Raw genomic sequence first — 13,336 nt, 5'->3', positions numbered from 1 at the left:
TTCGGGGTTTGTTGGGAGTTTATCATTCCTGCAGTCACTGTCCTCCAGTTCAGGGCACCTGGGGTCCCACAGCCCAGCATCAGTGTTGAAGACAAAGGCAAAGAAAGCATTAAACATCCCTGTGAAGTCGATGACCCTGTTTGGGCATCCCCATCCAGTAGAAGACTAATGTTTTCTCTCATCCTACTTTTGCTGTTAAGATAGTTTAAAAAAAAAATCCATTTTATTGCCCCTCACAGTACTGTCCAGCTTCAACTCAAATTGTGCTTTGGCCATACGAATTTTCTCCCTACAAAGGCAAACAGTACCTCTGTAGTCCTTCCACATTGCCTGACCTCACTTCCAGCAAACAGAAACTTTCCTTATCCACGTAAGCTCTAGAAGAAGGTCCCTGCCCATCTGAGCCAACCTTCTGCCACGGCTGCTTTACTGGAGTTCAGAGCGGGGCTGGCTCTTTGCCTTCAGCACCCTGGTCAAAGGGTGGCAGCTCCAGGCTCAGCACCCAGCTGTGCCCCATTCCCTGCAGCCTGCGATCCCGCTCAGCTCTTCACTGTCATCTCTTCACATTGTCCCATTGCTCACTGATTCCTCCTTAGATGGGTGGAGATGAACAAGCTCAGATAGTGGCTTTCCCTGGAGGTCTGGAGAGGCCCCTGCTGGTGACAAGCCCCTTGTGCTTGCTGAAGGCGGTGGACTGGGCACCCAGCTGCCATGGGATGGTGGTGCCAGCCCTGCAGAGCTCCCCAGACATTGGCCCAGGGGCAGAGCACCTCCAAGAGGCTTATTGCAGCCAGGAAGTGGGCAAACGTTGGGGAAGTTGGGCGTAGCCTTGTGCTTTCTGCAGCTCTGCTGGCTGCCGTGAGGGACCTTGAAGGGAATGACGACACGGACTCCAAGATAGTGGAGAAATGGAGACCCTTTATTGTCCCGATGCCAGATCTTATATAGCTTTTCTGAGCCCCTACATGCACTGCACGTGGCTGGCAAACATAGTTGCAGACTTCTGATTGGTGCATTCCTTTTGATCACACGTAGCCCTCTATAGGCCCGTCCGAGTCTAACAACTCCTTCTTATTGGTTCCCACTTTCTCTTATTCTAGCCTGGTTACCACTCTATGCCTTAGTGCACCGCCGTATCAGTCAGCTCCAGTTTGTCACTGAAAGGGTCACCCATAATTCCCCCTTTTTTTGTTTCTACAAGCCAAATCGTGCGCAACGAACATTTAATCATTTTTTGCAAACATTGCAACAGGCATGGTATAACTATTATAACTGCAACAAATGCGATAAACAAAATAATCATTATCTTTTACCAACTCCGTTAGCCACCCGGTTATTCCTAATCCCTTTAGCCAAGACTCCAATCCCAGTGAGCTTGTTGTTAGCTTATCAGACAACTCATTCAGTTTTTTAAGCTGTTGAAATATCGTCTGGGCTGGATTGAGACCCATGCGGTGCCAAAACTGCAGAGGTGGAGGAGGGCAGTGGTCCCAGCCAAGGCCGCACGCCACGGGCTGGCACCCATCGTGGTCCTTGTCCCATGGAGACACAAGCATACCCTCGCCCCCAAGTTATTAGCTAGTATGGTCCTTCCCACCCCCCGGTATCCAAGTTTCGCATCATAACCATCGCTTTCCCTGTTTTAACTGATGTTAGTCTTGATTCCATTATTTTAAAATGCTTAATAAGGGGTGGTACATCTTCGTGTTGAAAAGGTAGTGTTAAATGATTCATAACATAGATTACCTTAACTAACCTATTCTGTGGTGTCTCTTGGGTCTCCCCCTGTTTTTGTTTTGCTAGCAGGTCCTTTATTGTGTGGTGTACTCGTTCTACTATGGCTTGTTCTGTGGGTGAGTGTGGGATGCCTGTCTTGTGCGTGATACCCCAAGTGTGGAAAAATGCCGTTGTAGAGTGGCTGACATATGCAGGGCCATTATCTGTTTTTCTTTCTTTTGGGATGCCAAGGGCGGCAAAGGCGGCACGAAAATGTGCTTGGACATGGCGGCTAGTCTCGCCTGCCATAGCCGTGGCCCAGATTGCATGTGAAAATGTGTCTATGGATACGTGAACATATTTTAACCTTCCAAATTCGGGAATGTGAGTAACGTCGGTTTGCCAAATCTGGAGGGAGGAGAGGCCCCTAGGATTGACGGTAGTCGGTGGGCCTGTCTGCTGTTGACAGTCTGGGCAGGTTTGGACTATGAGTTTTGCCTCTCCTATAGAGATGGCAAATTGTCTGGACAATACTTTCGCTGCCTGGTGAAAGAATTGGTGTGACAAACGAGCCTGAGATAGTGTATTTGGTACCGGGACTTGCAATGTTAGGTTAGCTAGATGATCGGCTCGGGCATTCCCCTCTATAAGGAAACATGGTAAGGTGGTATGACTCCTAGTATGAATTATGCAGTATGGATGGGTACGTTGCTCAACAAGGAATAGCAATTCCTTGAATTTTGCAAATAGTGCTTCATTCTGAATGTGCCTGATTTGAGATCGTTCAATTCGTTGTACCACTCCTACCGCATATTGTGAATCTGACACAATATTCACTGGAACCTGATGCCATTGTTTAAATGCCAATATTGCATGCAATTCTACTATTTGTGGGGAGCCTTGAATGTTTTCCATTATGTGATTCCACTGGCCCCCTTGTTCCCATGTAACTACTGCTTTTCCCGTTCGCCCCGACCCATCAGTGAATACAGTTTGTCCTTGGACAGGGTGCCATCTATATAGGGGTTTAACCTCGAGTTGAACATTATTATAAAAGGTGAACATTTTGTGAGAAGGGAGGTGTATATCTAATTGACCATCAAAGCCCGAAAGGGCTGCTTGCAGCTCAATGCTATTCTGGAGGCACCAGTCGAGGTAGTCCTTAACTATCGGGATAACAATGCTTTTTGGTTCCTCTCCAGCTATCTCTATGATACGTTCTCTGCCCTTCTTAATTAAGGCTGCAAACATTTCCATGCGAGTCGCGAATGTCTTAGTAGGTTGATGAGGTAAGAACACCCATTCCAGTAACAATAGTGGATTCGCTGCGGCTGGATCCCATTGCGCGATGATAGCTAAAGGTTGCGGATTCTGGTTGCATATGTAGAGCTGAATGGGTAAGTTTTCCGCGCGTCGTTGGATTGTTGGGCTGAAATTTTTTCCTCAACGTTGCTTAAAGCTATTCTGGCCCCATTAGTCATGTTTTGGGGTGCATTAATGTCCGTGTCCCCCTTAAAAAGTTCAAACAATGGTGCTAAGGTTTGATTATCAATGCTGCAGAGCGTTCGTATCCAATTTATATTTCCTATAAGCTTCTGGACATCATTCAGCGTGCGGATTTCCATTGTGATGGCTACATTTTGGGGTTGAATACTCTGTTGTAATATCTTCCAGCCTAAATATTTCCAAGGTGCTTCCATCTGGATTTTTTCTGGCACAATTTGTAACCCTCTTTTTTGCAACTCCTGCTGTAGAACAGGCATCACTTCTTGCGCTAAGCTCTTGGATGGGCTGGAGAGCAATATATCATCCATATAGTGATAAATGTACACATGAGGGAATTGCCTTCGCACAGGGCGCAAAGCTTCTGCAATGTATGTCTGGCATATAGTTGGGAAATTTTTCATCCTTTGGGGTAGTACAGTCCAGTGATATCTATCTATGGGTTCACTCCTGTTGATTTTTGGGACTGAAAAGGCAAATCGGGGAGCATCTTCAGAGTGAAGTGGTATAGTAAAAAAACAATCCTTCAAGTCAATAATTAGTATATTCCAATTTCGAGGGAGCATAGTAGGGGAAGGCAATCCGGGCTGGAGAGCTCCCATGTCTTCCATGACGTTGTTTATCTGGCACAGGTCATGGAGCAGTCACCATTTCCCTTTTTTTTTTTTGATCACAAATATTGGTGAGTTCCAAGGACTAGTTGTGGGGGTGATATGTCCTAATTTCAATTGCTCTTTAATAAGTTCTTGGAGCACAGCGACCTTTTCCGCTGGAAGCGGCCATTGATCCACCCACACTGGCTTCTCAGTTTTCCAGGTGAGTTTCATGAGTGGTCGCTCGTCAATGGCCGCTATCGAAAATTTTCCGGAGAGCTCAGGATGAAATTGCCCTGCCCCATCACATCTCTCCCCAGGAGGCTGACAGGTATTGGGGCAGCATGTGGCCAAACGTGGTATGCCGAACCTTTGTGAGTTTTAATGGTAAGCATATATTTACTTTGGCAAGTATTGGAAACACCACCCACCCCCATGAGGCCTTTTGCAGTTGAATCCAACGGCCATCCGCTGGGCCAGTCCTTTAGGGCTATTACTGTTACATCTGCCCCTGTATCCATTAACACCGTGACTAGGGCATTGGGGGGGTCAGCGGTCGGGTGATGTAGTGTCAGGGTCAATATAGGTCTTTTGGTGGCAATGGTCGAGGCCCAGAAGACTGACGGGGATCCTGTTGACCCAAAACCCCTGTCACGTCGCTCGCACTGTTCTGCTTGGGGAACTGTTGCTTTAAATAATATTAACTGGGCAATTCTGGTATCCTTTGGCACAAGCACTGGTGGCGAGGGAGTCCACGCCATGGCTTGGATGACCCCTTCATAATCAGCATCAATAACTCCAGGCAGTACAAAAAGTCCTGTCAAGGTGGTGCTTGAGCGCCCCAACAGGAGCGCGCTATATCCTTTACCTATTGGTCCCTTAATGTTCAGCATTATTTTGCGCACCCGAGTGTCCCAAAGGGTGCAGTCCTCTACTGTGGAGACATCCAAACCTGCGCTTCCTCGGGTTTTGGCAGTGAGGGAATCCACGGTGATATATTTGGCGAGGCCACTGGAGCGGTGCTCTGCTGTTGTTGTGATCCGGCTGTCATCATTACTCGAGGCGGGTCCCATGAGGGCGGCCTGCCCACTGTCGAGGACTGAGGCACTTGTGTCGTCACGCGGCCCCGCCCCGCGCTCCGCCTCCCATTTCCCCGTCGCGATTGCAGGGACAGACCTTCTGTGTTATATCTCGAGCGACACTGGCTAGCCCAGTGCCACCCTTTTCCACATCGGGGACAAGCAGAGGGGGGAGCAGGGTTACTGCGGCCTCCCCCCATGCCCCGCTGGGGGCATTCGACAGCAAGGTGTCCTGTAGCTTGGCAGCAGAAACAACGTTTACCCACGATTTGAAGCGCTGCCGCAAAGGCTCCAGCTAAGGTGGCAGTGTGGTGCTCCACCGATCCAACTCAGTTACACACCTCTATCATCTGCACTAACATAGTATTAACTGGTAACGCTTGGAGTATCTTTTTACAGTCCGTGTTTGCATTTTCTACAGCCAATTTTAATATCAATGCCTCTCTTGCCTCGCGATTGTCAACCTGTTTATCTACAGCGTCCCGTAATCTATCGATAAATTGCACGTACAGTTCACTTACTTGTTGTTTAATACTCGTAAATGAGGGTTCAACTTTTCCTACTTCTGGTAATTTCAACATTGCCTGGAGAGCCAGAGACGCAGACTGTCGCAAGATGGCATCATTGAGCCTAGCCTGCAATCTCGGGTCCAGCCAATGGCTCAGTCCCCATTAGTTGTGGGATCCCGGCTCCCAGAAGAGGGTCGCCAGGCTGTCTCTCCAGATTTTGTAAGGCAGCCGTTTCGCAGCCTTCTTTCCACTTTTGTTCCCACAGCAACTTTTGTGTTGGGGTTAAAATCATTGCGGCAATCTGGCGACAGTCGTAGGGCACTAACAATTGACCAGTCATGACGTCCTCTAACAACGACTGTGTAAACGGTGCGTGCAACCCGTACGTAGTCACCAGCTTTCGTAATTCTTTAATTAAATCCCATTGAAAAGCATGATACTCATTTGGACCGTTGGCACGCACTTCTACCGGGAAAGCCATTCCTATTGGGTCCCCGTCCTTTAATGCTTCCCGGCGTACCTGCTCCCATCGCTCCCGTGGATCAAAAACTCGAACTCCCAGGGAGGCATTGTTAAGGTGGGGCAATGTGGGAGCCGAGGGGGCTCGCGGAGTAGGGCTAAACAGTGCTGGTTCGCGACCCTCTTCTTGATCGTCCCCCACGTCTATTAAATTGTCCTGCTCTGGTGGCTCATCAGACTCCGATCCCGGAGCTGCTATCAGGATCGCCCGCTCGGTGGCGCTCTGTACCTTCTTTTCCGCCTGCCACGCTCTTAAAGTCTCCGTTACCAGGCCCCACGTGGTCATAACCTCAGCGGCGGTCGCATCCCCGCTTGATGCTGCCTCCCACACTTTCTCCCCCGCTTGTTCCCAAGTCTCTACATCGAATATAGCTGAGGCCGTCGAGGGGACCCCTTGTTTCTGCAAAAACTTTAATAGTAGCTTTATCTTAAATGGGTCGTATTTTACACCCCTTTTTGTTAACAATTGCGTTAATAATGTTACTATTGCTTCTTCTTCTCCTGAGAGATTGGCTCCCCTTGTGAATGCCCAGCCGCTCACCTGTCCTTCAGGCGATGTCCCGGGGTTGAAGCTGCAGTCCAGCTGCAAGCTTGATTCGTTCGGCTGGGCTCCCTCCGGACGCTCCTGCAGCGTTGCTCTACCCCTTATCACGTCGGGGTCACTATTTGAAGGGAATGACGACACGGACTCCAAGATAGTTGAGAAATGGAGACCCTTTATTGTCCCGATGCCAGATCTTATATAGCTTTTCTGAACCCCTACATGCACTGCAAGTGGCTGGCAAACATAGTTGCAGACTTCTGATTGGTGCATTCCTTTTGATCACGCGTAGCCCTCTGTAGGCCCGTCCGAGCCTAACAACTCCTTATTGGTTCCCACTTTCTGTTATTCTAGCCTGGTTAGCGCTCTATGCCTTAGTGCACCGCCGTATCAATCAGCTCCAGTTTGTCACCGAAAGGGTCACCCATAGGACCTCTCTCTTTTGGTCGGACTCCCTTGGAGAAGAACCCCTGGGGGGCCCCCTGCCCCCTGGGGGACCTCTCTCTCAGATGGGGCTCCCCTTGTGCTGCAGCCGCCCCAGCCTCACCAGCCATGCCAGGGGCCTCCTGACTTCCCTCTTCACTCTACTCTTCCTCTGGCTGGGCTCAGGTAGGATCCTGGGGGGCTGCTGGGGGCTCTCCCCTGTGGGCCTGGCAGACGTGCTGCTGTGGGGCAGGGGAGCGGCCATGGGACAGGGGGGAACCCGAGCCCACAGCTTGGCTCACGCTGGGTTTCACTTTTACTTTCCCCCTCTCTCTCTCTTTTTTTTTTCTTTTTTTTTTTCCATGCAATACACACCTTATATTAAGGCTTATATTAAATCTGCCTTATATTACTAGCCTTTTCTGTCCCTTCTTCACCTGCCCAAATGCTGCAGAGAGGGCTCCCACTCCCAGCACACCTCCTTCTCCTGCACGTCCTCCCTCTCCCTCTCCCATTTCCCCAGTGTTTTCCATGGGACACGGGGGACGCAGCACGTACCAACTGACGCACAGCTCGCCCTTTGTCACTCACTGCCCCTAAATTTACAATGGCAAAATCTCACCGCCTCTCTGTGCCTTCTCCATTGCCCAGCCCAGCTCAGAGTGGAGGGACCAGACCAGCCTCTCCCTGCCACCGTGGGGCAGGATGTCGTGCTGCCCTGCCACTTGTCCCCTCAACGGGATGCTCGCAGCTTGGAGGTCAGGTGGATCCGGGATGAGTTCTCTGAGACAGTGCACCACTACCGCAATGGAGAGGACCTGTACGGGGAGCAGATGGAGGCATATGTCGGGAGGACAGAGTTGGCCAGAGATGGTCTCTCTGCTGGAAACCTGGACTTGAGAATCACGGGGCTGAGACCCTCTGATGATGGCCTGTACGTCTGCACTGTGGGAGATGCTTATAATGAAGCCATTGTGGAGCTGGAGGTGTCAGGTTAGTGGCTGGGGTGATGCTTCCAGGGCAGAGTTTACGTCTCCTTTGAATGTTTCAGCTCTTTCACAGCATGGAGCATGCCCATGGATGTGGAGGTAATATCTGGGGAGAGAGCTCCATGGATATTTTTGTCAGTTTTCCCTGGTGTCCTCGAAGACAATAATCATAATATTGTGAGGGCACTGGGCACAGGCTGCTGAGCAGCACCTTCAGCTGTGTCAGCGATGGGACCAAACACCACACAGGGAGAACCAAAGAGTCCTGTGAGCTGCTGGACGTCTGCTTTACTTCTGCTTTGTGTGCTGGGGGAGACCTGAGACGTTGTCTGGAAGTCTTGGGGCTTCTTGAACAAGCACGGCTTGGTGCTGAGACGCTGCCTGGAGGCGCTGAAGGCCGGCACCTGGGTTTTCAGTGTGATTTGGGGCCACTGGCATTGTGCAGCCCTGCTCTCTGAGTCCGGCACCAGCCAGGGTGGTTTCGGGTGAGGGTGGGTGCATGGAGCGCCCGGACCCTGAGCCTCTGGGGCCGTGGCTGGGCTGGGCTGTGTCTGGCATGGGAGCAGATGGGGTCTTTGCCTTGGAACTGAATCCCTCCCCAAGTCAAGCCCCAGCCACGGGCTCTTCCCCCAGCCACAGGTGCTGACCCCCACCTCTCCCTGGGGGGCTACGAGGCCAGAGGCGTCCGGGTGCTGTGTCGATCGGCCGGCTGGTACCCACTGCCGCAGCTGCTGTGGAGGGATGCTCGTGGGCAGCATCTGCCCTCGGTCTCCCAGACACATTCCCAGGACCAGGAGGGGCTCTTTGAAATCGAAGGCGCCATCATCGTGACCGGGAGCGTGGAGGGCCCCTTGTCCTGCATGGTCAGGAGCAGCCGCATCCAGCAGGAGCGGGAATCATCCCTGCACATCGCATGTACAAATAGCACAGCCAGGGGGAGGTGTTCCTGGCCCCTGCACTTGTCCTGAGCTGGGAGAAGTCTGGGTCTTGCTTTTCCACCCACGGGCACATAAATGAAACCCTTTTCCTTGTGCCTTTTCTCAGCTCCCTTCTTCCACAATGCCCAGCCCTGGATGGTGGCTCTGGCTCTGGTCCTCGTGCTTTTGGCTGTGTCCATTGGCCTCGGTGTTTATCTCTTTCGAAAGAAAGGTAAGCTGGCAGCGCAGGGATGGAGCGGAGGGAGGTGTCCTGCAGGGACCCACGTGGGTCTGGAGTGGGGCTGAGCCCTGGCCCAGGGAGGTGCGTAGGAGGAGGAAGGGAATGTTCTCCTGGGGATCCCAAAGGCCTTAGGATCCTCTTGGGCCTCTGCCTTGGGCAACGAAGGCAGGGGAGAAGGCAAGGGGCCTTGGGTGGGAGGCCAGGGAGCATGGCTGCAGCGTGGGGCTGGTGGGAAGGCCCAGAGCCCCTGCACATGTTCCCACCGAGCAACCAAGCTGCTCTGCTGACCTCCTGTTCCTCCGCCTTTGCTTTTCAGTGACACAGAGCCGAGAGCTGGGTGAGTCCTTGCAGTGCCTGCCCCCAGCCCCCTGGGGAAGTGGCATCCCTGCGGGAGGGACTGTGCTGGGTGGGCTGTGGGGGCTTGTGTGCTGGTGGCTCGGGGGTGCTGGAGGAGCAGCTGGAGCCTGACGGGGGAGTGGGGAGTGCTGGGGCTGGGGCTGCCCTGGGCACAGACACGGCTGGGATGGCTGAAAGGAACGGGGATCAAGGTGGGGACGGGGAGCGAGCTGCGGGGCTGCCCTACTCTGTACTTGCAGGACAGGGACGTCCTCCACCTGTCCCCATTCACTTCCACCTGTGTTTTGGTGGCACGGTGCAGAGATTTGCACAAGTGTCTGTCCTTACTGCTCCACGTGCACAAGCCTTGCTCAAAGCTGGGTCTTGCTCCCTGTTAGTCTGGTCCCTCCCAGTCTGGGTGTAAGTTGGTCATTTTCCACTTTAAACCCTTCGTGGTCTTCAAATGGGATCAGCCCTGAGATGAAAAGCTGTAACCTCTGATCACTCATGCTTTTGTTTTCCTTTTCCAGTGAATAGAGATGCAAAGCTGGGTAAGTCTCCTTCCCCAAAGAGAAAGCATTTGGTGTCTTCTCAGAGGAGTAGCCATGGGATAAGAAGCTGCCCCTCTGAACATGCATTACTTTTCTCTTTCTTTTTCTTTTACAGAGGAACAACCTGCAGAGATCGGTGAGTCTCCATCCCCAAACCCAAAGAATTTGGGGTCCAGACATGGGATGAGAATTTTTCCCCTCTGATCATGGATTCCTTATGTTTTTCTTTCCCAGAGGAAAAAGATGCAAGACTGGGTGAGTCTCCCACCCTAATCCGAAGGAATTGAGGCCCTTGGCTTTGCAGCAGCCATTTGATGAGAATCTGTCCTTCCTCCTCATGCACTACTATTCTCTTTCTTTTCCAGCGGAACTGGCTGCCAAAGTGGGTGAGTGTCCCTGAGTTTGGGCATGGTGCAAGAGAGCTGCACAAGTGTCTGTCCTTACTGTTCCACTTACAAGAGCATTGTACAAAGCTGGGCCACAATGACTATTTGTTTGGTCCCACCTCGGAGCAAGGCAGTATTTTCCCAGTCATGGGCTGCATTCACGGTCTACCATGAGCTGAGCAACATTCCCCTCTGATCATGCATTACTTTTGCTTTCCTTTTCAGAGGAACAATCTGCAGAGCTGGGTGAGTGTCCCCGTGCTTGGGCCTCAGGGCAACACCAAGGCGATGTGCAGGGGAGGGTGGGCACCTGGGACAGAGCAGCCCAGGGCTGGCCACTCACCCTGACGGGGGAGTGGGGAGTGCTGGGGCTGGGGCTGCCCTGGGCACGGGACACGGCCGGGATGGCTGAAAGGAACGGGGATCAAGGTGGGGACGGGGAGTGAGCTGCGGGGCTGCCCCGCTCTGCACTGACGCTTCTGGGACAGGGACATCCTCCACCCGTCCCCATTCACTTCCACTTGTGTTTTGGTGGCACGGTGCAGAGAGTTGCACAAGTGTCTGTCCTTACTGCTCCATGTGCACGAGCCTTGCTCAAAGCTGGTTCTAGCTGACTGTTAGTCAGGTCTCTCACAATCTGGGTGCAAGTTGGCCATTTCCCACTCGTGATATGTGTTCAAAGTCTAGCCATGGGCTGAGCAGCTCTTCCTTCTGATCACACATTGTTTTTGCTTTCCTTTTCAGAGAAACAAGCTGCAGAGCTGGGTAAGTGTCCCTGTGCTTGGGCCCCAGGGGACAACAAGGCGATGTGCAGGGGAGGGTGGGCAGCTGGGACAGTGAAGCCCAGGGCTGGCCCCTCACCCTGACAGAGGAGTGGGGAGTGCTGGGGCTGGGGCTGCCCTGGGCACGGGACACGGCCGGGATGGCTGAAAGGAACGGGGATCAAGGTGGGGACGGGGAGCGAGCTGCGGGGCTGCCCCGCTCTGCACTGACGCTTCTGGGACAGGGACGTCCTCCACCCATCCCCATTCGCTTCCACTTGTGTTCTGGTGGCACGGTGCAGAGAGCTGCACAAGAGTCCGTCCTTACTGCTCCACGTGCACAAGCCTTGCTCAAAGCTGGGTCTTGCTCCCTGTTAGTCCGGACCCTCCCAGTCTGAGAGAAAGACTGTCTGTGCCCACTCACCAGGGCAAAGAAATTTGGGGTCTAGCCATGGAATTAGCCATGGAATTTGAAGCACTCCTCTTTGCAGAAACATGCATTTCTTTTCCTTTCCTTTTCCAGTGAGAAAAGATGCAAAGATGGGTAAGACTCCCTTCATAAACCCAAACACTTGGCATCTTTCCATGGCAGCAGCTATGGGCTGAGAAGCTCCCCCTCTCATCATGCCTTGCTTTTCACTTCCTCTTCCAGTGGAACAAGCTGCAGAGCTGGGTGAGTGTCCCCATTCTTGGGTTGTATGATGATGCCAAGGCAATGTGCAGGGGAGGGTGGGCAGCTGCGACAGAGCAGCCCAGGGCTGGACCCTCACCCTGCCCACACCCACTGGGCACCGGCCATGGGCTGTGACCAGCTCTCCCCTCTCATTCCAGCATGGAGAAGGTGTCTTCTGCCTCAAAATAGAGGTAGGTGTGCACTGGGTTGTCCTCTGCGGTGCTTCTCCTGCCCTTGCTGGGGCATGTTCAGGAGCCAAGAGGTGCCCCATCTCCTGCCCTGTGGGGCAGCTCCTGGCCCCGAGCTGGGGAAAGCCTGCCCAGGGCTGAGCTCTGCCCCCGATGGCCTGGCTCCTTCTGTCCCTGCAGTGAAGGTGACCCTGGATGCAGACACAGCTCATCCCATGCTTGTCCTGTCTCAGGACCAAACGAGTGTGAGACGGGAAACTGAATGGCAGCAGGTTCCTGACACACCAGAGAGATTTGACACTTGTTGCTGCGTGCTGGGCCGTGAGGAGTTCAGAGAGGGGAGGCACTTTTGGGAGGTGGAGGGAGAGGGGGAGTGGCTAAAGTTTTCTTGGTGGGCTGTGGGGGTGGCCAGGGCATCTGTGAAGAGGAAGGGGGAGATCGACACGAGCCCTGGAGAAGGGATCTGGGCTGTGGAGTACTATTATGAACATCTCAAGTCTCTCACATCTCCTCCCACTCACTTGTCCCTGTCCCCTGTCCCTACGAGGATCTGGGTCTGTCTGGACTGTACCCAGCAGCAGGTGTCTTTTATCAACGCTGACAACGGGGTCGAGATCTTCACTTTCACAGCAGCCTCCTTCAATGGGGAGAGCATCCACCCCTGGTTCCTCTTGAAGAAACGGGGAATTCAGCTGTGCCTGAGGGACAGCACCCTGTAGACCCTGTCCCCAGCCCTGGGGGGCTCCTGCTCTTCTCCAGCCACTCCTGCATCACCTCTTCTTGGTCCTGCAGGAGCAGCACAGGAATGAGGAGCAGTGGGGGCTGCCCCATATTCCTCCCTGCTGCTAGAGGAGGGCTGGGATGCTGCAAGCAGTGGCCAGGCCCCTTGCAGACCCTGGGCTCTGCCCTGCACATGGCTCCTGTGCTGGGGCACAAGCCTTGCTGGCACCCGCGGGTCTCACCCTGCCTCTGAGCCCCAGCAGGCAGCACAGGGGCTGCAGCAGCTCTCCACGCTCCTCTCCCTTCTGCTTGCACTGCTTGCAGACCCCAGTGCAAGGGATGTGGTCACCGTGTGCTGCCGGCCATTGCAGGCCACCTTTGCCTCCTAGTTTGGGGTTGATCTGTGCTATGTGCCTGGTGCTGAGCATAAGTAGTCTGTGGGGGCTCTTTGTTCCCTCCTCTGGAGCACATCAAGGCATAGCAGCAGCAGCACTGTGGCAAATAAAGTTTTGCACGGGACAATGGAGTCTGGCAGTGGCATTTCCTGGGTGCTTTCTGTCCTGAGGCTTTGCTGCCTGGGAAGGTGTCTTGCAGCAGACCGTCTCCTCAGTGCCTGAGCCTCCCCTGTGACAGCTCCACGTCGTTCCCTCAGGCCCTGTCGCTGGCCCCAGAGAGCAGAGACCAGCACCTG

The 13,336-nt window shown here is 53.3% G+C and overlaps 1 protein-coding gene across 2 annotated transcripts; it reads left to right on the top strand.

The window, feature by feature from the left end:
* Positions 1–4,800: 4,800 nt before the first annotated feature.
* On the top strand, positions 4,801–13,333 carry LOC136788351 (butyrophilin subfamily 3 member A2-like). 2 transcript variants are annotated; one of them, XM_066986717.1, is made up of 15 exons: positions 4,801–7,069; positions 7,535–7,876; positions 8,506–8,787; positions 8,917–9,021; positions 9,347–9,367; positions 9,897–9,917; positions 10,033–10,053; positions 10,152–10,172; positions 10,283–10,303; positions 10,529–10,549; positions 11,048–11,068; positions 11,588–11,608; positions 11,717–11,737; positions 11,896–11,928; positions 12,106–13,333. In XM_066986717.1, exons 1-15 carry the CDS (start codon positions 6,970–6,972, stop codon positions 12,642–12,644), a joined length of 1,590 nt encoding a protein of 529 aa, XP_066842818.1. In that variant the 5' UTR covers positions 4,801–6,969; the 3' UTR covers positions 12,645–13,333. The 2 variants fall into 2 exon arrangements, with proteins under 2 accessions (XP_066842818.1, XP_066842819.1); XM_066986718.1 differs by lacking the exon at positions 8,506–8,787 and having other exon boundaries at positions 12,106–13,329.
* The last annotated feature ends 3 nt before the right edge of the window (positions 13,334–13,336 follow it).

Source organism: Anser cygnoides, chromosome 35 (genome assembly GCF_040182565.1).
Source record: "Anser cygnoides isolate HZ-2024a breed goose chromosome 35, Taihu_goose_T2T_genome, whole genome shotgun sequence".
Lineage (NCBI taxonomy): Eukaryota > Metazoa > Chordata > Aves > Anseriformes > Anatidae > Anser > Anser cygnoides.
Note: the sequence above shows the minus strand (reverse complement) of the source record. Positions and strands in the feature narration are given on the sequence as shown.